The sequence below is a fragment of the Plecotus auritus genome, assembly GCF_963455305.1.
Source record: "Plecotus auritus genome assembly, chromosome: 7".
Classification (NCBI taxonomy): Eukaryota; Metazoa; Chordata; class Mammalia; order Chiroptera; family Vespertilionidae; genus Plecotus; species Plecotus auritus.
Window position 1 is genome coordinate 158,288,158 of NC_137774.1, and position 23,634 is coordinate 158,311,791.

At 36.0% G+C, this 23,634-nt stretch overlaps 1 protein-coding gene across 1 annotated transcript in view; it reads left to right on the plus strand.

The window, feature by feature from the left end:
* CDH12 (cadherin 12) overlaps positions 1-23,634 on the plus strand; it is a 758,008-nt gene that overhangs the window by 698,359 nt on the left and 36,015 nt on the right. The window contains exons 6-7 of the mRNA XM_080679082.1: positions 3,495-3,662; positions 22,788-22,975. Of these exons, the coding sequence (XP_080535208.1) occupies positions 3,495-3,662; positions 22,788-22,975 (356 nt within the window). The remainder of the gene's footprint in view (positions 1-3,494; positions 3,663-22,787; positions 22,976-23,634) is intronic.

Genomic DNA, 23,634 nt, shown 5'->3' on the forward strand with positions numbered 1-23,634 from the left:
CCTGGGATACCCCAACCTGTGTTATTTCCAGGTCTGCTTTCTCTACTTCTCTGAGATTGCAGCTCTAAAGCTTTGCCCCAGAGGAATTTTCTGACACCATGTTTAACGGCACTTGATTTCTTTTTCCTCATAGCACTAATCACCATCTGAAATTAGCTTAATTATTTAAGTACTTCTTTATGGCCTCCTCACCACCCCACCTGAACACATAGGCATTAGATGTGCATTCCACACAAAAATCTTGTACAGAGACTGTATTAATTATTATCCCAGATGGAAACAGATGGCACCCCATTGGGCAATTTGAGATTCATTTAATAAGCGAGCTCTTTATTAAAGTGTGAGCAGACTGTAGGAAAACCATGGGGACAGGGCAGAATCTGGAAGAGTAATACAAGTACATGCAGTAGCCACACTGGGACTGAAGGAATGAGAAGGGCCTGGAGACACTGTGGGGTGAGGGACTGTAACAGGAAATAGGGGGGTTTCCATGAAAAGAAAAACCCAACCTCATTCTCCTTTGTACCATCCCATCTCCTAACAATTGGAGGCAACAAGAAGCCAGAAAACAGAGATCTGGAAAAGTGTATGAAATGGGTCTGGAGGAATAAAAGAAAGAGTGTTTGCTATTATACCTTCAAACCTAATAACAGTGCCTGAATGAAGCATATTTTAGTACAAATGCTCACTGAATCTAGTGTCACATGTCTCAGTCCTACCCTCAATTCAAGAAAAGTCTATATAAATGTCCTGAATTATCACATGTAATATTTTATTTCTCATATGCAGTATGGCATTATTTTTAGCTCACTTTGTTTTCAGCATATTTAACACATTTTTACAAAATAGGCTGATATCCACCCAGATTAAGGATCTTGTATACAATATGTGGTGATTGCAGATGGTGAATATATCCCCTGGATGACTAGCATCCCTGGATATATAGTTTTTTAAGTTTATAATTCCCCCAGCCATATATTTCCATTAATTTTGGCAGAAATAAAATCCACTTTCCTCATTCTTCTTTTTACTCTAATTATCATCTTAATTATATATGCTGGAAAGTTCATCAGGTTTAACACACTCAAATCCTACTAGGATCCAATGAATACTTACCTATCTACTCTTTTTTTTCTCCAATAAATAGGATGTATTCCAGATTAATTAAAGTTTGTGGTATCGCTCCTACAAAGTACTAATACTGTTCCATAAAGTGCACATGTGTGTGTGTGTTTTTTCTTTTTAGATACAGCTATTATTATACAAGGTTGTCGCTGTATCTTTATATACAACTATTGAAAAATAGAGATGGGCTCATGAACTGAGGCCGAGGACCTGAAAGAACAGAATGCAGCCTTTCTTTCTGCTGCTTACATTCCATTAGCACTTAAGCCCAGTCCTTGGCAAGGTTCCTCCCTGCTCAAGACCATGCAATGTACTTCTGTTTGTTTGGCTTTAAATGTTAAGCAGTTAATAAGCAGTGTGTATGAATAACTTCTTAAAAAGTAGGTTTGTTTTCCTTCAGGCAGATTCAATGGACCACAATGTTTACAGATTATCTTCTCACATTGAACTTTGCCTGAATCCCTAGATTCAACTCTAAAAATTTAAATTCTACCAATGCCATATATTATTTCCCGGGGGCGGGGTTTTAAGTGGGAATGGTTGTGGGGAGCAGAAGCACATCATACCCATCAATGAGACTTCTTTGAAACTACACAAAGGGCCCTCTATGCTCTCTAACTTCTAACACTCCTTCCGGTTGAGCAGCATTCTACCGGAAGGGGGGCTAGAAGGAGCAGAGAGGTCGCCTACCAGACTCAGGATGGAGCAGGAGGGCGGGGCAGTTAGAGGTCATGAGGGCAATTGTAACAAATCAGCAGAAAAAAAATCTAGGCTTAAATAAGTCTGTTAATTCTTATTTGCTCTCTTTAATAGCAACCAAATATATATATGTGTGTGTGTATATAACACATTTATACATTTTCATATTGGAAATATTCAAATTAGAAATGAATTGAGTACTATATATATATACATTTTTTTCATAGTGAAAATGAATTGAGTAAAGATAGACCTGATCAACAACAGGACAACACAACATGCATATGAATTAAAACCCAGGCATTTATCTAAAAGTATAAGCATCGTAACGCAGGCAGAAATCATATAGCTTAAGGCATGTAGGACAGGCCATTGAGGTTAAGAGACAAAAACTTTTAGTTAAGAGACTTGGGAATGAAACATTAGGAAACTGAGATGAAGAGAGGAAAAACAGATTGGAATAAAAGTCAGTGCCAATGCATGAATAAAGCAGCAGTAGCAAAAAATGGAGCTTGCCTTTTTTGCAACTATTTCCTGGCAAGGGTTAGAAGAAATCTTAGATTGTAGTTAAATTTGAATTAGCAGCAAAACAACATTTGGTAAACCGATAGTGGAAAGAATAGATTAAATGAGGATTGATATTCAGCTTATGATTCAGAGATTGTATTTTGTGTCTGTGTCTGAGAGTTGATATTACCTTTTCCTCATATGTGCTACTTTATTTAAGGAACAACACTATCAAAGACACATGGGTTTAAGACAAATCCTCTGCAATCTTTTGCTAAAACTATTGGCTATAGATTGGAATTTGGCATAAAATTTATTTATAATTTGTTATTTTCAACAAATCCAGAAGGTTTTAGTTATTTCGCTGTGAATAAATATAAATAGAAATTAATTCTACACTTGGGCAAAGAGTGGAAAACAAATAGGACATGTATATATATATATATATATATATATATATATATACACTATATGATTCATGATTATAAATTTAATTATGTATAGATTCATTCATGTATTCAGCCAGTCTTTCAACTAGTCAGTTATTCTAACTAAACTCCTTCTAAATGGCAGGCACTATCCTAAATGGTGATAAGAGAGACAAGGTCTCTGCAATAACAAAGTTTCATAAGACTTAAGTAAAAAACTAGTGGCTAAAATAATTAAGAGGAATCTCTAAAAGCCAAAGTAAAATATACGAAGGAGATACTTAGTGTGTCTAAAATAGTAATGTATTTATCCTAAAAAAATTAAGAATGAAGAAGAAAGTGGTCATCTTTAGAAATCTCTCACTCAGTGTAATCACTTAATGTTTTTAGTATATTTATCTATAATTGCTGAATGTTTTCATTCTCTTTTAAAGACAGGATCATTCTGTATAAATAATGACTGACCTGGTTGACTAATGACTGACCACCTTTTATAGCTGATGCATTATTCTTCCACCATATTCCACAGTGCTACACATTTCAATATATGGCTGTCACCATAACATGTTCATGTCCTAACTATACTTTGGGTGTTTCAATTTTTAAAAGACACATAATTTTTGTTGTTGTGTCTTTGCTAGTGAATCTAGGTAGTATCATTTTCTTGTTGTGGACTATTTTATTTTAGAAATTACAACTTGTGTTATTTATCTTTTGTTATTTTTTTCCCTTAAGGTGTTATTAGAACAGCTTTGCCAAACATGGACAGGGAGGTCAAAGAACAATACCAAGTCCTCATCCAAGCCAAGGACATGGGCGGACAACTGGGAGGGTTAGCCGGAACGACAATAGTCAACATCACCCTCACCGATGTCAATGACAATCCACCTCGATTTCCTAAAAGTATGTTCTTTGCTGTTAAGTTTAAATTAGTGCAGCTTTTTAAAAATGCTCTTACATTTCATCCAATACTACAGGAATTGCAATAATTTTTCAGATATTTTTGGTCTTTGATAAGCATAGAGTAATGGATAAAAATTAAATGACTTCAGATTTTCAGTTTTCCATTAGACTCATGCACGTGTGACTTTAATAGAAACATAAATGAGTCAAAACTTGAACAAATAAGTCTTATGCTATCAATTTCTGTGAAAGTAAAATATTCACAACAGATTGGGATATTGATCTAATTCATTAATTGAAAAGTAATACACTTGACAATTGCAATGTAATTTAAGACATATTTCACATATATGCCACCATGTTATTTGCTATATCATTTAATTTCCATAAGAATTCTCTGCCTTCTCTTTAGGATTATGTGTTGAGTCATCCTCACATACATTTTTTATCAGAGAGATTAAAGTGATGCTATTTACATTACTTTAATTCTACTTTTTTTTTAAAATTTTGCAATAGGTAAACATTGCTATAGTTTTGATGATAATAGAACAATTCATACATGTATCTTCTCTGTTACTGAGTTTCTCATTGAAAATGAATACTTCTCACGTGTGTTTTATCTAGTTTTCTTTTGCAGTGTTACATGTAGCAGCCATTGGTACCTGTTAGATTTCTGATACTTTTTCAAGGATTAGTTTAGTGTTCCTGGGACTTCCGATACAGAAACTACATGTTTCTATTTCTGGTTAAATAAGAAACTCAAGCAAATCACTAGGTACTCATTTGCAGGGACAGTTTAAATAGACAACAGAAAATTATTCTCTTCTTCTGACTCCAGAAGCAGAGTTTAAGTTCGTCTAATAAAGTTATGTAACACTGAAAATATTTAATGAAATGGACATTTTATTCCTTCAGTTATGTGGTTTTCCATATTTTACTACTTTGTCATTTTTTTTCCTTAAATTTATTATCCATTTTTATGGAAATACTAGAGGCCTGGTACACCACATTTGTACACGGGGTATGGGGGTCCCTTCAGCCCAGCTTGCACCCTCTCCAATCCAAGACTGCTGGCTCCTAACTGCTCACCTGCCTGCCTGCCTGATCGCCCCTAACTGACCCCCTGCCAGCCTGATCACCCCTATCCACCTCTGCCTGCTGGCCTGATCGCCCCTAGCTGCCCCCCTTGCCGGCCTGGTAACCCCCAAGAACCCCCAAGTAACCCCCCTGCCGGCCTGATTGCCCCCAACTGCCCCCCCAGCCTGGTCACCCCCAACTGCCTCCCTCTGCCAGCCTGGTTGCCCCTAACTGCCCCCCGCCCCCCCGCTGGATTAGTTGCCCCACAGAGCCTGCTGTTCAGTCGTTTGGTCGTCCCTCACTAACCCCCCTGCCAGCCTGGTCGCCCCACACAGCCTGCTGTTTAGTCTTTACTGTTACTGTGATGGTGTCCCACACAATTTGCATATTTCTCTATTATTAGTATAGATATTTACTCAGTGATCATACATTTTAATTGCCAATGTTATGAGTGACAATTAGAAATCATCACAATTTAGCCCTAACTGGTTTGGCTCAGTGGATAGAGCATTGGGCCTGTGGACTGAAAGGTCCCAGGTTCAATTCCGGTCAAGGGCATGTACCTTGGTTGTGGGCACATTCCCAGTAGGAGGTGTGCAGGAGGTGGCTGATCAATGTTTCTCTCTCATCGATGTTTCTGACTCTCTGTCCCTCTCTCTTCCTCTCTGTAAAAAAACAATAAAATATATTTTAAAAAAAGAAAGTAATCATCACACTTTAGCAAATGCAACATATAAAATGAAAAATGGCTGGGTATCATTTGTTATGGTTAACAACACAGAGAGTCTTAGAGCAATACTTTCCCTTATTTTGCTATTAAGGGAAACAGAAAAATATAAGTAAATGTTAAAAAGGAGAAAGAAATATGCATTTGATTATCTAGCACACGAGAATAATAAAGAATATGTTCCCAACCCAGCAAGCATGGCTATTGTTTTTTCCTACTGCATATATGTGACCAGCTGTAATAGCTAATTGAGGAAGACGGTTTAGACAGTGGTCGGCAAACTCATTAGTCAACAGAGCCAAATATCAACAGTACAACGATTGAAATTTCTTTTGAGAGCCAAATTTTTAAACTTAAACTTCTTCTAATGCCACTTCTTCAAAATAGACTCGCCCAGGCCGAAAACCGACTTCTGTGCATGGGCCACGAAGTTTCAATCACACTGTATGTGTGCGGCCGCACGTGGTATTTTGTGGAAGAGCCACACTCAAGGGGCCAAGAGCTGCATGTGGCTCGCGAGCCGCAGTTTGCCGACCACAGGTTTTGGAGATAACTCTGCTTTTGATACAAAGTGGCATTGGGAACCTGGGCCCTCTTTTGGGTTTTGTGCATATAAAATATGTTCCATCTAGAAATAGGAAATAGAAGACGTCTGACTAGAGAGTGTCAGTATTCTTATCACAAGGAGGATAGTGACGCTTTTTTCAGATGAGGAATATAAAAGTCAGCCGATGAAAGGACAGAACTCCTGAGGGTATGGATGAAGGGCGGCTTGTCAAAGTGCGGGAAGGCCCTGGGTGCGGGAAATGAAAATGTCTCAAGGGGAGAGGAACTAGTGTGCTCAGGAAACCAGGATGGAGTGCGAAGGCCCCACTGAAGCAGCAAGGTCACTTCAAGTCTCACCTAGTGAAAGGGAATCTGGAGAAAGCACTAGGCCTGTTGGAACGCTGCATTCCTTCTAACTTGACTTCATATGAAAATCAAAAAGTTGTTACTTTCTTTACCCGTTGCTCTAAAACCATTCGTTAGAACACTGCTGCAAAAGAGTCACATGACATATGTTGAATTGTCACCATAAACAGAGAAAGGAGAGGGCAGAATATATATACCAAGTAGATCCCTGTGATCAATTATTTTCTGCTTGTGTTACATGCATATTTGAACTATAGTCTGAACTTTAACAGGTGAGAGATATTTTTAAATCGTGAGAAGAAAAGGAGCGTTCACATTTTGCATGAATAAAAAATTAATCCCCTTGAAATGTTACATGCCTTTGTGTCAAGCCCTTTTTACTGTGCTGTCATTTTGAATTACATCCTTCAGGGGAAAAGACAGAATCCATTTATAAACAGAAAGCCATCTCTTTAGAAGCCAATGCTCTTTTTTGCAGGAATATTTCTCATGGGGAGTAATTAAACTGCATAGATGACATAAAATTACAAACTGAAATAATGGCCTTTTGAATGTAAAAGTCAAGGTAACATATATTCCATCCATAAATAATAACTAGATAAATTTGTTCATGCCTGTTAAGCAATTACGCTGAAAAAAAAAATCTTCCTTCAGAGGAACATCATGAGTTACATTTTTCATTGCTTTAAAGGCACAAGATATTTTCTTAAAATTTATTAATCATATTTTTGGGATTTTTGTGTGTACATTTACATATATGTGACATTGTTAAACACCTATTACATTCATTTTTCTATAAATCTGTTAGAGAGAAAAATAAAAAGCATATTTATTTGTATCATTCAAATATAAATCGTTTGCTATTTTATTGTTGTAAAATAGATGGTTTGTGAGATATCAGAGCTTCCTACACATTTGATATGCTCAGGGTGACAATAATATCGACTCATACATTACTATGTGTCATGCACTATGCAAAGTGACTTGCATATATGTTTCCATTTAACTGTTATTATGAAAGTATAGCACTAGCTCAATTTTAGAAATAAAATAGCCAGGCTGTCTGATTAAAAAATCTTAAGTAACTTTCCCAAGATCACATGGCAACTCAGTGAGAAAACCAAGACCTAATTTTATGCAGGAACTTCTGAACTCTAACATTTGATCATTCTCCTTCTTAGAAGGCAATTTTTGAGGACTGTGTTTAGCCAAAAAAAATCCTGCACATATCCCTGAAAACTGTCCATAAAAAAGGCAGTAATACTGTTTCATAAATATAAATAATTCCTGGCATGTTAAAAGAGCTCAGGTCAGTCATATGAAGGCAAAATATTTTTTTTGCAAAATCTTTTCCATAGAGTTATGAAGCTGCCATCTACTCTAGTAAAAGACATCTGTAGCAGGTCTCCATCTGTTAAAATAAGCATGTTGACTGTTTCCAATATTTGAATTTTAAATGACTATCTAACAAACTGATCTAAATTATGCATTATGAAATCAAATCAATTAAGTGATGTGCTTAATTCACATAAAGCAAAATATCCACACTTTTCCCACTTGGTCTTTTTCTGCTGTATATTAATTTTATAATGAATATAAAAATGACTTAAGTGAAATGAAGCAATTTACTCAGACTAAAAAATATATACTGACTGTTAATATAATTTCCCTAGTATTATTTAATAGCGTATTTATTTTATTATCTTTGCAGTCTATGAAAATTACATTATAGCCCCTTAAAAATTCCTGCATCTATTTATATATTATCTATAAGACAAATATCTACATACATGTAATATCTATATTACAACTGCAATAATACTCCAAAATAGAAATATGATCAAAATAATTATTGCCATAAATAGGATATGGCAATTAGATCTAACTGGGATCATCCTATATAGTAAAAGGCTAATATGCAAATCAACCGAACAGCAGAACAACCAGTCTCTGTGACATGCACTGACCACCAGGGCGCAGACGCTAAATGCAAGAGCTGCCCCCTGGTGGTCAGTGCGCTCCACAGGGGGAGCACCGCTCAGCCAGAAGCCCTGAGCTGGGCTCACATCTGGAGAGCGCAGTGGCAGTGGCGGGAGCCTCTCCCACCTTCGCTGCAGCGTTAAGGATGTCCAACTGCTGGCTTAGGCTCACTCCCCGTGTGGTGTCAGTAGGACATCCCCTGAGAGCTCCTGAACTGTGAGATGGTGCAGGCCTGGCTGAGGGACCCCCCGAGTGCATGAATTTCATGCACCGGGCCTCAAGTTAAGAAAATATTTATGAATAACATATAATTTGAAAATAAATATAAAGTAAGAATTTAATAATAAAAAAAGGATATTGGTTATAGACTGCCACAACTCTGAAATATAAACATACATTTATATATCTCTGTGTGGTTTTGAATACAGGGGCAATATCTTATATCAGTATCTTAGGAAAGTAACTTTGATAACTTGGTAAAGGCTGAAGTAGAGTATAAATGTTACATAAACCCAGGGAATTGTTTGGAGGAGATACACAGAGGCAGAATTGAGTAATGTTTCAGTAGCAGAATGGAAAGGACTTAGTCAGATATGGGATTCAGACATATGTGAGATAAAGAGCCTGTGAAGAAAAAATTTGAGTAGAAAGGTGGTTTCTCAGCTGCTATGATGACATTTGAGTAAAGATGAGCAGGAGGTGATTGAAAATAGAGGGATCCTCAAAGAAAAGTCTGAGTCAAAGAGAAATTTCTGACAGACATACACATAGAAGAGATAAGTGCAATCTGAGGCATGGATAAAATTAGGCAGATTACAGAAGACATGCCTCTCTTTGCATTTTAGATACAAGGAAATCCAGGAAGGAGAATGAACAAAGATATAAGGAGAACATGAAATCTAACCAGGTGAAAACTAATGCAGGGTGGGGCAAAAGAAGGCCTACTGTTGTTCACATGTAGAATAATACAACACTTAATAATAATACAAGAATAAAATCTGTGCTTGGCACACTCACAACTGCAAATCTGCTTTGCCCTACCCTGTGCATAGACTTCTGACAGGTGGGTAATTTTTAATCATAGAGGTGAAGGCATCATAAAGTCACCATTTCTTTCAAATGTTTTAAACTTCTGTATTTCATATTTGCCTTATCACTGGTCTTAGTGTATTCATATAGGAAAAGAAATTGGACTTCTAAAACATTTCTTTAGAAGAGTTAAACAGATTATAAGCAAAACCAAAAACCATAGAAATAAAACATTTAGTTCATAAGAAATATCACATTAACAAATACTAGAGAAAATAAATTATATCATTCAGTGAATAATGTTGCATTAATTGCCGGTTTTATTGAAGTGTAAATGCAAAAATGTCTATATCAATATTTTGCATTGCATTAAGAGTATAAAAAAATTTAATCCCTTCCCTCCAGAAGCTCTCTGTATAATGGGGAGATGGTTAAGTTAGTGGGAAATTATACTACCTAAAGTAAAATAAGTGATAACCTTACACACCCAATGATATATGAATGTATAAGATGGACACCCAAATAACCACAGAGTAGATCTTAGAGGATTTTAGAGGAAATAGTACCAACACTGATTTCTGGATCCTGTAAGAATTAGACAGTGTGAGAACAAATGTGTACCAAAATATTTTAGACCTTTGCAAAACCATGATGTATTATTAAAGAATTGTGAAAAAATGGCAATGAAAAACAAGAAAATAATTTAACAAAAATTAGCTGTAAGCTATCTTTGAAGAATGGAGAATATAATTTATGCAAAGGGGGATGAAGAGTAGTAGGAAAATGAATCATTTTAGGCATAAACAATAAAATTGGAAGAGATATGGAGCATTCAAATAATAAAAGACATGCAATTACAGAAAATGTAAACCATTGTGTACGTACACAATATATGAATATGTGATGGATATTTAGAAATAAAATTTGCAAATCAATTAATTAGGTGCAGTTAAAATTTTTAGTTTGGCTAACAGAAACCAAAATATTATGAGAGAAAACACTATCACCAAATTTAATTTTTCTAGACTCATAATATTTCAAAAAGTAGTTGTTAGTCCCTGGCCTGTGTTTCTAAGTGGTTAGAGCATAAGCCTGCGTACCTGATGGTTGCAGGTTCAATTCCTGGTCAAGGGCATGTACGTGTGTTGCAGACTCAATCCCCACCCCTGGTTGGGGTGCATTTGGGAGGCAACCAATTGTTATATCTCTGTCACAGTCACATTGAGGTTTTTCTCTCTCTCCCTCCTCCCCCCTCCTTCCCCCTCTTCCTTCCACTCTCTAAAATCAATGGGGATATATTGGTGAGAACTAAAAGCTTTTGGTGAGTAAATATCACCTTGTATATTTCAATTTCAAATAATTTTCAGGAGTTTAGTTTATAAGATGCTAAATTTACTGATAATTTGGGATAAAGGTTTATGGGGCTTGTCTGTGTGTGTGTGTGAAATTATTGGGCAATATCACTCACAACTCCTAGAGAAGTATCCATCTACTGGGTTTTGTTAGATAGATCAGAAATTATATTGACAAGGACAAAAGAAGAGTTTGCATATTTAATGGAGCTTTTAAAGAAATATTAAATGTACGCCAGAAAAATGGATGAACCATGGAAAGCTATTGCTGTATTTGAAATGTTGTGAACTCTTGCCAACTCTTCATCATGTTTACTATTATGTAATGGAGAGAGTGGTTAGTATATAAATCACATTAGTTAAAAATAGATATTTTTGAGAATCAGAAACACTTTTCATTCTGGCATTCATTAAGTTTGTTTTTCATTGCTCATTTGTAATTGGTTTGTTTGGGATTTCCAATGCAATTTCTTGAAAAAATATTATTAAAAATTTCATTTGCAAGGAAATATAGATATGTGTTTATTGAATTTACACATTTGTAGAACTACAGTACTAAACATAAAAAGTTTGTACTTGAAAGCTAGAAGCTAGTTAATAAGGATGGGAGAATTAGAAAGACAGAAGAGGTATAATAAGTGTGGATTCAGAAACAGAAGTCATTTTATCTTTAGAGTTATATCTCTTTACCAGAACACTCTTACATCTCCTAATTCTCTTTTCTCTATATCTTCATTGATTTTGCTCAATAAGCACTGAAAAGTGAAACTTTTACCAAGTCAATCCTACCCACTCAATCCACCTTTAATTGGAATTTGCATTCATCAGTGTAGCTGATTTAAGAAAAAAAAATTGAATGTCTTGCATTAAAATAAAATAAAAAACCTATATTAACCCAATATTGTCTCTATTTGACTAACACTCAGACAATAAAACCAAGATTGGGAAGACCGAATGAGAGATTGCTCAGAAATGTCACTTGATTGGTTCATCTCACTGCCTGTGAGTGCCCAGTTGTACGCTCCTCATTTTCTTCATGTGTAGACTGGTAGAGTGATGTGCTAGAGCTGGCCCTCCCAGAACCTTAGATCCAGTTGTGTACATCTCCCACCTCTATATTCAGTGATGCTGCACTGGCATAAACACTAACATGAAGGGCTTACAACTGTCCTCCCTCCCTCTCTGACCTTATTATTAAACATTTACTAGGATATCCCTGATTGAGAATTATAATAATATTATCTACCTTACAGTCTTCATATGAGGATGAGATTTATTTGTAAGAGAAAGTGTTTAGAAAAGTTCCTGGAAAATAGAAAGCACTATACAAATAATTGCTATTCTTGTAATTTATTGTGCCTATTCTACTTAAAGAGTACTATCTAGTTTAAAAGTTATTTCTTTCATGTTGACTTTCTAAAAGTTGATGCATTTTCTTCCACCAGTCCTCTTCATGATAGAAGGAAGGAAATTTCTACCAAGAGTGACAGACCTGACCCCCTTTACCCTTGCCATACAGAAGAGACTGCAGGTGGGGGGAGGGTGGGAAGAGCAGACATATGGAAGACAGTTAGCAGGCAATTGCAGGGATACAAACAAGAACTATGAGTTATTTAATCTATCTATGATGGTGCCACAGATGGTTAAAATGGCAGTATGTGGATAGATTTGAGTTATTTTTAAGAGGTAAAACAATCCAATTTTAATGAATGTGCTATGAAAAAGAGGATTCTAGTTTTGGAGATAGAGAGATTGTAATGGTACTTGCTGAGACAGTGAATATTGAAAAGGGTCTTCTTCTGGAGGCACAGCAGGTCCATGAGCTTAGTTTTGAAAATGTGCAGGCAAAAATGCCTTGGAGATACCCAGGTGAAATGCTGGAATCAGATGATGATTTGTCATGTATAAAACTCAAATATGTATATAGGCTGGAATTAAAATATAAAGAAGTTTTAGCATGAATATAAAAAAAATGAAGTCAAGAGACTGATGAAACTCTTGGAAAGAAAAAAAGCTTGGATAAAACAGCCTGAGATAATGGTTCCTGATCATGATTGCAAAGCAGAACAGCAGGCAGTTTAGTCAATCCTGCTGTTCAGGTCTAAACTCAGAACAATTAAATTAGAATCCCTTGGGCAGTCTTTTTATTTCTTTTATTTTAAACTTTCTACATCATTCCAATATGCAGCCAAATTTTAGAATTACTTAACCAGATTCTCTTTGAGAACACCAACAAAGGAAGCTAAGGAGAAGAAAGATGTGGTTGGAGGAAAGCCAGAAAGATAGAGTGCCACAGATTTTAAGGAGCAATGTGTTTCAGGAAAGATGGAATGCACACGAGTATTCAATGCTGCTTATAATGAATTCAACTAAAAAAGTTGTCACTGGATTTATGGACAAGGTTGTCATGGAGATCTCAGGGGAAACTGATTTTAATAGAGTGGCTGGTTCAAATACTAGATTAAAGCTGCTTTGTGGAGTGATTATCTGGTAGGAATGGGTAACAATGACTATTTTTGAGAAGTTCTGCTGGAAAAGAAAAAGCAAATCAGGAGGCTGGCTAGGATCAGATTTAGAGACAATGGAAAAGTTTTGTAATGTGAGCAAATATGAGCAGCTTGCAACTATTTGGAAGTATATCATTTGAGAAGAAAATACTGAATGCAGAGAAGATATACTCTTTAGTGAGGAGTAGGATACTTACAAATTGCTGGAGTTTAATAAGAGGAGACAGACTAAAAGGTCATCTCAGTTGAAGTTGGAGAGAAGGAGGAGGAAGGTACACAGATATAACAATAGATTAATGTTGAAGTTTCCATGGGAAGCCAAGATAAAATGGACACCACATAGCCAAGGGTGGCCCCAGAACAAAACCGAATTTTCAATTCAAATGTCAGGATGCACTTTAGACTCTTGAAAAAGTCTATCATGCCAACCCTATTTGTATCCTTTTAAACCACTTTTTATGGGGTGTGGAATGGAGGGAAAATTTGTGTGAAAGATTTCTTTGGAGAAGCCACGCTGAATCCTTCCTTATCTGGTAAAAGTAAGAATTAAGGCTGCCCTTCTCTCGCCTCTCAGGTCTGGAGAGGGAAGCCTTCCCTTCAACATGGACCAATAATAAAGTCCAATGCACTCTCCCAAAATATGGGTAAAATTCATGGACTGATGCGTGCCTCATGCTTACAAATGCTAATGTGTTTTGAGAAAGAGCAATACAGAAGAACAGGTTTTCTTTTGGGAAAGTAATGACAGCCAACAAAAGAAGAATGAGTTAGAAATGTGTAAGCAGAAATGAAAACCAGCCCTGAGTCATTTTAAGACTCGGTGAAGAGATTTTCCTCAGTGAAACTCTGTGTGTGGAATGAATGGCCTGGAGATGCAGAGCTTGAGGAGAACGTTCTATCAAAGTAGAGGGAATGCCTTTGTCAGGATCTGTAGTAGGAACAGCTTCCAAGAGCCCTCAAAAATGCCACCAGGAAGAGTCAGTCCCAGAGAGACAAAAACTCTCCACTAAAGTAAGAACAGCTCAGTCCCCTAGCTGTGCTGCCTCCTGTGGTTAGGCAAAGACACCCTGGCGAGCAAAGGATGAGACGGAGGAAAGCCTGCCAAGCCACGCATACCCCAGTTCCATCTGCTATTGGCCCAGTTTGGCTTGGAGATTGGTAGTAGACAGGAGTTGTCTTACTTTTGTATGAGGATTGGAATACTGATTACTATGGTAGACTGGACAATTCTGATGCCCGAAGCCAGATTTGGGGAAGTTAAATTGTACATCAGACTGTCTATCTATCTATATAAAAGCCTAAGCGACCGTTGCAACTGAACCGACGACCGAACAGGCTGTGTGGGGTGACCAGGCCGGCAGGGGGGTTAGTGAGGGGAAACCAAACAACCGAGCAGCAGGCTGTGTGGGGCAACCAGGCTGGTGGTCGAGGGGGGGAGTAGTTGGGGGCGATCAGGTCTGCAGGCAGAGACCATTAGAGGCAATCAGGCTGGCGGGGGGCGGGGGAGTGAGGGGCAATCAGGCTGGCAGGCAGAGGCAGTTAGGGGTGATCAGGCTGGCAGGGGGGGCAGTTAGGGGAGATCAGGCAGGCAGGCAGGTGAGTGGTTAGGAGCCAGCAGTACAGGGTTGTGAGAGGGATGTCCGACTGCCAGTTTCGGCCTGATTCCAGGGATCAGGCCTAAACCGGCAGTCGGACATCCCCCGAGGGGTCCCAGATTGAAGAGGGTGCAGGCTGGGCTGAGGGGACCCTCCCCACCCCCCGTGCACAAATTTTGTGCACCGGGCCTCTAGTTATGTAATAATGGGCAAAAAAGACAAAGCTTACTGTCAGTGAAGAAAGTTTAAAGAGCAGTAGACACAAAGAAAAGCACATTTTTATTACATTTGCATGCTGTGCTTTGGTAAACTGACTGTAACACATGTGAGATGGTTTGAAGGTTCAGAACGCTGAGCTATCTTCTATGGGCTATGATTACATTTTCCTGTGAAATATGAAACAAAAAAGAGAAATGAAATAGTAAAAATAGTAAAAATTATATAACAGAGGTTTGGGGAGAGTTGGTCACTTTAAGAGTCGTGATGAAATGGTTACCCTCACTAGTTTGCATATTTTTCAGCCAATCTTTTTTTTTAAATATATATATGTGCATATATATATATATATATATATATATATATATATATATATTATTTCAGAGAGGAAGGGAGAGGGAGAGAGATAGAATCATTGAGAAAGAATCATTGATTGGCTGCCTCCTGCATGCCCTTTACTGGATGTGGAGCCACAACCCAAGAATCAAATTGTGAGCTCCTGGTTCATAGGTAGGTGCTCAACCACTGAGCCACTCTTGCCAAGCTGTAGCCAATTTTGAAAGTGCATTTGAGGTTAGTGATCAAAATTGATTCCTCAGCCTAACAGTGGTTGGCAAACTGCGGCTCACGAGCCACATGCAGCTCTTTGGCCCCTTGAGTGTGGCTCTTCCACAAAATACCACATGTGGGTGTGCACGTACAGTGTGATTGAAACTTTGTGGCCCATGCGCAGAAGTCGGTTTTCGGCTCTCAAAAGAAATTTCAGTCATTGTACTGTTGATATTTGGCTCTGTTTACTAATGAGTTTGCCGACCACTGGCCTAGCCGGCATGGCTCAGTGGTTGAGTGTTGACCTATGAACCATGAGATCACAGTTCGATTACAGGTCAGGGCACATGGCCAGGTTGCAGGTTTCGGCTCATAGATCTATGCTCAATCAAGGAGCAACGCCAGGCTGAACCCCTTCCTTTAAATAAAAGGATTGGGTCTCTTTGCAACCAGTCCTCATCCTTATGTATGATATAAAATCACCTTGTTAACATAACTAAAGAAAACTTTCTAGCTCTCATAGGGTTTTAGGAACTCTGTGTCAAAAAACAGGGACTGAAGAAGACCTAATATAAATATTTATTATAGAACACATTACACTCCCCCACTAGACTAGAAATGCCATCAGAGCAAACACAATCTTTTTCATTTGTTTGTTTGGTTTTTCTTTATCATTCCATGGAGGAGACTATTAAAAATTGTAGTTGAATAAAATATGAGTCATCTGAATTATTGGAAGATTTAATAATTAATCTATTATCCAAAGAATCTAAAAAGATCAAGGCAATATCTGGCCCTAAATTTTTGTGTTGTGTTTAGCAGCTCAGAATTTAATAGTTTGGATATAATTTCTCATTGCTCTGAGAAAAGAAATATTGCTATCATTAAATAGAATTTATAGAACTTAATCCATTAATATGCTGAAGATTGTGCACATAGTAATTCATATTCATGTACACGTTTAATTAAAATCTAGTCTAGGCAATTATAACCTTTATAAAGGTGAAGTGATTTAGCCAATACAGTAAAACTCTTGATGCAAATACTTGACACTTCCACAGATTTGTTCATCTCAGATTCATTCCATGAGCTGGAGTGGAGTTCTCTGCCATTACTGAGACATTCCATTCACTTATGTTTAGTATGCTTGACTAAAATACAGCTTGAATTCAACTTTTTACAAATCAGACTAGTTCTTACTTGTGGACTATTTTTCTATTACTTAATTCAGGCTTACTGAAAACACACAAAGCTTCAGGCTTTTCAGTAAATAGAAGGTATAACATGTTCTTCAACCACCAATATATTTTTATTCTTGAAATTTTCAATTTTCAAGATATGGGAAAGTGTTTCAGTTAAAATTAGCATCACTGTTCCCAACTTTTTAACACCTCCCTTTCTTCCATCCTCATGCCTCGATAGGCAACTTCCTGTTGAGTATTGTCATTCCTTTAGGAAAATATTGTAATACTAGAGGCCCAGCGCATGAATAGTGTGCAGGTGGGGTCCCTAGGCCTGGCCTGTGATCAGGGCTATCTTTGGCCCTTTCACCAGTTTCCAGTCCCACCCTGCCGCCGACACCCACCCCAGTTCCCCTTTGCCATCTGGCGATCTATCGGAGCCTGCAGGCGGGGGGGAGGGACTAAGACATCTGCATTCTGCCTGCTTGCCAGTCCCCAGTCCCGCCCTGCCACCACCCATCCCGGTTCCCCGTGGTTCCCTGTTGGCCATCCAGCAATCGGAGCCTGTGGGCTGGGGGGAGGGACCCAGAGTTGGTCAATGCACCTCCTAGCGACTGGTCAATCAGTCATTCTGGTTGTTACACTGTTATGGTCACTGGCCTTTTATTATATAGGATAAATATAGAGTTATCTACAAAAATGCTATTTAAAAAATAACTAGCAATATTAGATATTACTTACTGAGTTTTGTGCACTATTGCATGGGACTTTTCAAATACAAATCTGCAAGTTAGGTAGGAATAATAAAAATGATAATAATACAATTATAGTTATTAGTATCCCAGTTTTACATATTAGGAAAAAAAAGATTAAATATGTTGCCTAAAGACAAAGAGCTAATAAGAGGCTATAACAGGTATACCATTTATACAAAGTTTCTTTTTACTCATAAAGATACATTTTTTACTTTCATTTCCTTATTATTTTTTAAGACAAGGTGAAATAATTTCATGCGATATTATATTTGATTTAGTAATTAAACCAAAAATATCAATAAAGCAGCATTTTTTTTCTATGTAATTAGATGGTAAATCTCAGACACACACTTGCAAACATGGAGGATCACAATCAGAAACAGCTAATGCCTGAATTCAATCACTGAATCAACAGTTTGTAGTATATGCATTTATTTTCTAAAGTTTAATAAAAGTGTATATTTCAAATAATTGTTTATTTGGGTAGTCTCAATATATATTTTCAAGTTCTTAAAAATATTTAACATACTTAATAATTTAAAATAAATTCTAATTACATCTTCCAATACTTCTAGGACTCTAGTTTTTTTGTGTGTTTTTTTTTTTTTATACATTTTTATTGATTTCAGAGAGGAAGGAAGAGGGAGAGATAGAGAGATAATCATTGACTGGCTGCCTCCTGCACACCGCACACTGGGAATCGAGCCTGAAACCCAGGCATGTACCCTCACTGGGAATCAAACCGTGACCTCCTGCTTCATAGGTTGAAGCTCTACCACTGAGCCACATCAGCTGGGCAGGACTCTAGTATTTTTAAATACTATTTACCTCCAAATTAGTTACGTGTCTTATAGATAATTTTTAAGTGCAGTTGAACATTAACTTTTCATATATTGCTTTTGAGTAACTTTAGATTAGTTGTTACTATACTAGTATAAGCGTAAAATAAAATGTATGTCAAAAGATAATTTGTAGTAGATTATTTCATTTTTTTTATTTGCTATTCTTATCTCTGAATGTTTTTACGGTACTGCATAATTCACTTTATTTTTTAGATTCTATAATCTTTATTTCTTAGTAAATTATAACATTAATTTATATTTTGTTAAGTAAATATATCTATTTTGGTGTTTTTATCAATACTTTAAAATTTCTTCAAAGGAAAAAAGGGGAAATATAATGTATATGTTTTGTCCTTAGGTATCAATGAATGCCCTTGATATGCACACACACACACATCCACAGTGAGTCATAATAATCAAAGTGTAATTTTTTTAAACAGCATTAATACTCAGAGGATACTTACTTAGCCTATAACTGAGTAATAGATACCTTTACTCTGGAATGAACATGGAATAGAATTTGTAAGAAGGTACAGAATTTCTTTATTAAATTTCAACTTAGTTTACTACATGCAATTTTCTCCTTCTCCACAGGAACAGGGTTATTTTGTTAAGCATAGCATGTATATTTGATGAATATGTAAGTACACATTTTGATTGAGCCTGTGAACAATTGCTTGTCACCTGTTTTATTTCTTAATGTGTGTTGTACAGGTAGAGCCATTAAGATATTTCATATGCGTCAAAAGTAAGGCACCCAGAAGATGTTGGCAGTGTAATTACATAGTACATCATAAGTGGCCCAGCTTTGGCACAGGGGAAGATTACTTCGGTTTTGAATTAATCTGAATGACCCAGGCTTTATTGCTGTTGAGTTTCTAGAAATGATAAAATGTAAAGTCATCGGAAATAAAATGACAGAACCTAAACAATCTGACATGACTAATGCATAGTTTCTTTGCCTTGTTCCATATTCTGTAGACGTTTTATCAACTACAATATTTTACTGAGAAATTCTTATCTTAATAAATGTGTCTTCCACTTTCCTGAAATGTATTTCTGTTATGTAAAGAACAGAAAGTACAGTACTCTGTATATGTGTGTTTTATGTACACTAAAACCTTAATGCATATAAAAGATGTAGGTGTTGAATCACTGTTTTACATCTCTTATATTTTAATTTTGGTAGGGCATGTTATTGGAATACTATGGAATCAAAATTTATTTGGACAATGCTACCACTTCAATTTATCAGTTTTCCAAGGCCATTATGAAATTTTCAGGCATATTGTATGCTCACAACTTAAAAACAACAACAACAACAAAAACCTGCTGCTGAACTTATAGTGATAGAGTACCGAAAGAAATAGTTGTCTTCACATTTATTGTTATTGGCCTTATAAAATGTGCTTTTGCAAAACATCAAGTTCATATTTCAGCATATTGTCTTGGGCACTCTTTCGTCTATAATGTGCATTATCTGATGTTCTTCTGGTCACCTTTGGAAGTTTTAAAAATTCTTCTGACATTGGAGGCTCTCAATTCTGGCTGAACTCTTCAGCTTCACTAACCATAATTCCTAAGTGATGACACCAGACAATATTATCTCCCTTGATTTTTGATTCTTTTATTTTGCTTTTAAATGTTCACATGGAAAGCTAACTCATAAACCCAACATGTAACTTGAAATTCTTCCCCTTGATCAGATAGAGTAAGCAGAGATATCCATGATTTTTAAAAGTTAGATGCCCATATTTTTCTAAAGATTCCATTCAACACCCACAACCACACCCCTTCCCCACTCCAGGGCTTCACCATCACTACCCAGTTCTGCTGGTGGCTGTGTTTGAAATCTGGAAACCATTAGACTTGACAGCTCTCTATCTCTCTCAGCTCTCTACCTGCATGCTATGTCTTTGATAATTATTCCATCATATGCCTCCTAATTATATATGCTGTTGGAGGAGGATTTACAATCCATTATTCAACATAGAACTTAATTGCTCCATTTTATTAGGAAAAATTTAAGTCTTTCCCTAACAAGTATTAATGTCCCTTGAGATTAGACCATGACAATTAAGGTTTTTAGTGTTTCTTCAGGTTCCTTATCACCATCACAAACTGAGAGGCAAAGGATGTGGAGACCTTTTTGATAAACCATATTTCTGTTTAATAGACATTAAGAAAAGAAGGTCCAGCCAGTATTGCTCAGTGGTTGAGCATAGACCTAAGAAACGGGAAGTCACAGTTCAATTGTAGGTCAGGGCACATTCCTGGTTTGTGGGCTCCATCCCCAGTGTGGGGTGTGCAGGAGGCAGCCAATCAATGACTCTCACTCATCATTGATATTTCTATCTCTCTCTCTGTCTCTCCATTCCTTTCTGAAATCAATTAAAAAAAAGAAAGGAAGAAAAAGGGATAACAAAAATAGCACACATATGTATACCTAGTCTTTTCTATTTGGAATTTGTCCCTGAGAAGTTTAGTATAACTTAAAATAATGGTGTCACACACTTTCTTGGAACTTTAGACAGGAATTCAGGCATCCTCACATTTGTGAATATCTCAGGAGTGCTTCAATAGGATCAGGGTTTAATATGGCTATTAGAAACACCTACACTGCACAGAAAGTTGGTTGCAAAAGTCCCATGAGGTATTACTTATGTAAACATGGTTATTTAAACTCAGAAAAATTCCCTTTGAATATCTATCTTCAGTCTTCCTGTAGACAATGTAATATATGATTTTATTCTTTCTCTTTGCACTGGTTGCCTCAAGTTCAGACCCTACTTTAATCCTCAGACACTGAGTGTCTCTAGATGACAGCCACTGTAGTAAGTGTTTAGGGAAAAAAACCTAATAAAATATAAGTCTAGCCTATGAGAAGTGGCTAGTTTGATTTATATGACTTCTTAAATCAAAATTATTTTATAATGTTTATAACAACACTTTATCATTGCCACTTGGAGTATTTTTATTTATTTATACTTATTTATTTATTTCTTAAATTTGTTCTTCATTTATTCTCTGGAGGCTGGCATACTATTAAATAATTACTAAAATAATTAGTTAAACGAGTATTTTATACCACTGTAAAATGGTAAAATGTACTTTCTGTCCTTTACATGAAACCAAAGAAGTTTTAGGTAGGTATTTAGCTCTCTTGAGACTAAATATATTGCATGCCCCACTGAGGTTATGTCCATTGGAAAAATAAGGCTAATTTTAACATTGTAGGAGCAACTGGTGGGTATCTTTTTTTGAGGGGAAGGGCAGATGCCAAATTTTAAGGGCTACTAGGTCTAGTGAAATGACCAAATATTGAAACATATTGTGAAAGAACTATAAGGTCAATAAAAATAATTGGAAAGAAAAAAAAAGAAACTATTTGACACTCTCCATAAACTGTTTTTTTTTCCTTATTTTGATTTGAACAGACTGCTATTTAATTCCTTAATATCTACTTAGATAAGATGTCAGTGAAATAGCTTATATTTTTTTCTTCATGTTATATCTTACAAAATTTTGAAGTCTTTTAAACAATGTACAAGTTTTCATTTTTGTGGGATATTATAATTTTTTATGATTGTGGTATATTTTATAAAGGTACGGATTTTTCTAGGTTTTCTGACTCAGTATGAAGTTAATTGTAATGTCAGTGCTCCACCTGCTGGGGAAAATATAAGCATTTTTTTATGCTAAAAATATGGGAGCTAGAACTTTATATCCTAATTTTAAAAGTTTGTAAAAGTGACTAGCAGGATACCCAGTACAAATTCATTAAACATAAGTTGGATATTAGTCTATAATATACTGTACTTAATTCCATCATAGATTAAAATGGGAATGCAGTTACCTATATATATAATCGTTTTACATGTCATTTTTAGTTTAATGATTTATCCTAATTGAGTAAGTAGTCTAGCTAATTATATATTTATATTATTTTATATACATTTCACATTTATTTATGCTAGAAAAGATAGCCTTTATTTTCTATAAATATTTAAATATATGTCTATCTTCTATCATCTATGTAATATATATATTATATCATGCATTCTTTTGTATTAATTCCAATTTAATTTCATGGATATTACCACCTTCACATTAATTTAGGTACTCTATGATGCTGTTAATATATAAAATATTTCCTCACACTAACTTTAATTTAACACACACTACTATTTATAATACCCAATTAAAATTCTAGGAAAGGATCAATTATTCCTAATTATAATCCTTAACTTGGCAACTTATTGCCTTTTTTTTTTTTACAAATATGCTTAAATTTGATTTACTTCATATAAATAAAACCTATTGAGTATATTTTTCCAGCCTAGGAATCTTATTACATACTTTACTAACTGTACTGTCAACACAATTTCTGTATGTCCCATCAGGCATCTTCCATCTGAAAGTTCCTGAATCTTCTCCTATTGGCTCAGCTATTGGAAGAATAAGAGCTGTGGATCCTGACTTTGGACAAAATGCAGAAATTGAATATAATATTGTTCCAGGAGATGGGGGAAATTTGTTTGACATCGTCACAGATGAGGATACACAAGAAGGCATCATCAAATTAAAAAAGGTACATAGACAAGTTTTTAGACAGTTGACTGCCAAATAATAATTAAAGAACAGAAAGACTAAAACTTGAGAATGACAGCAATTTTAATTTTCCTTCAGTTAGCAATATTTCAAATTAAAAAAGACCAGTTGTTTATAAAGCATTCACTCCCACTTGCACTTTTTTTCTGTGATTCAACAGGTATATATTTTTGTTGAAACAATCAGGCCTATTAGTTTGATTAAATCATTAAAAAATCTACCAGAGTTTAATTGATTTTCAATTTTTATTGTGACAATTGTAGATTTAAAAATTAATGTAAAAATAGGATGTAGAAGTAAACTTTATCCCCACCAGGCTTGGACTTTTCTGAGAATACAAATATCTAACTCACACAATGTTGCTGAGCGTTGATATCATAGTGGAGGAATCCTGATGTGGGCAAGCTCTACTACTGGAGGAGTGAAAGAAGTGAGGACAATAAACAAATTAAAAAGCACTGTCAACAGTGCTAAATTCAAGTTTGAAAAACATAAAGCAGGGTGAAGGGATAACCAGCATAATGGAGGGTGTTGGCAATCTCATAATGGTCAGAAAAGGCTTCTTTATCAGGGTGAAACTGAAGCAGAGACAAGCAGCGAGGTTTTCTTGTTACTGATTAAGAAATTTAGGCAATTAAA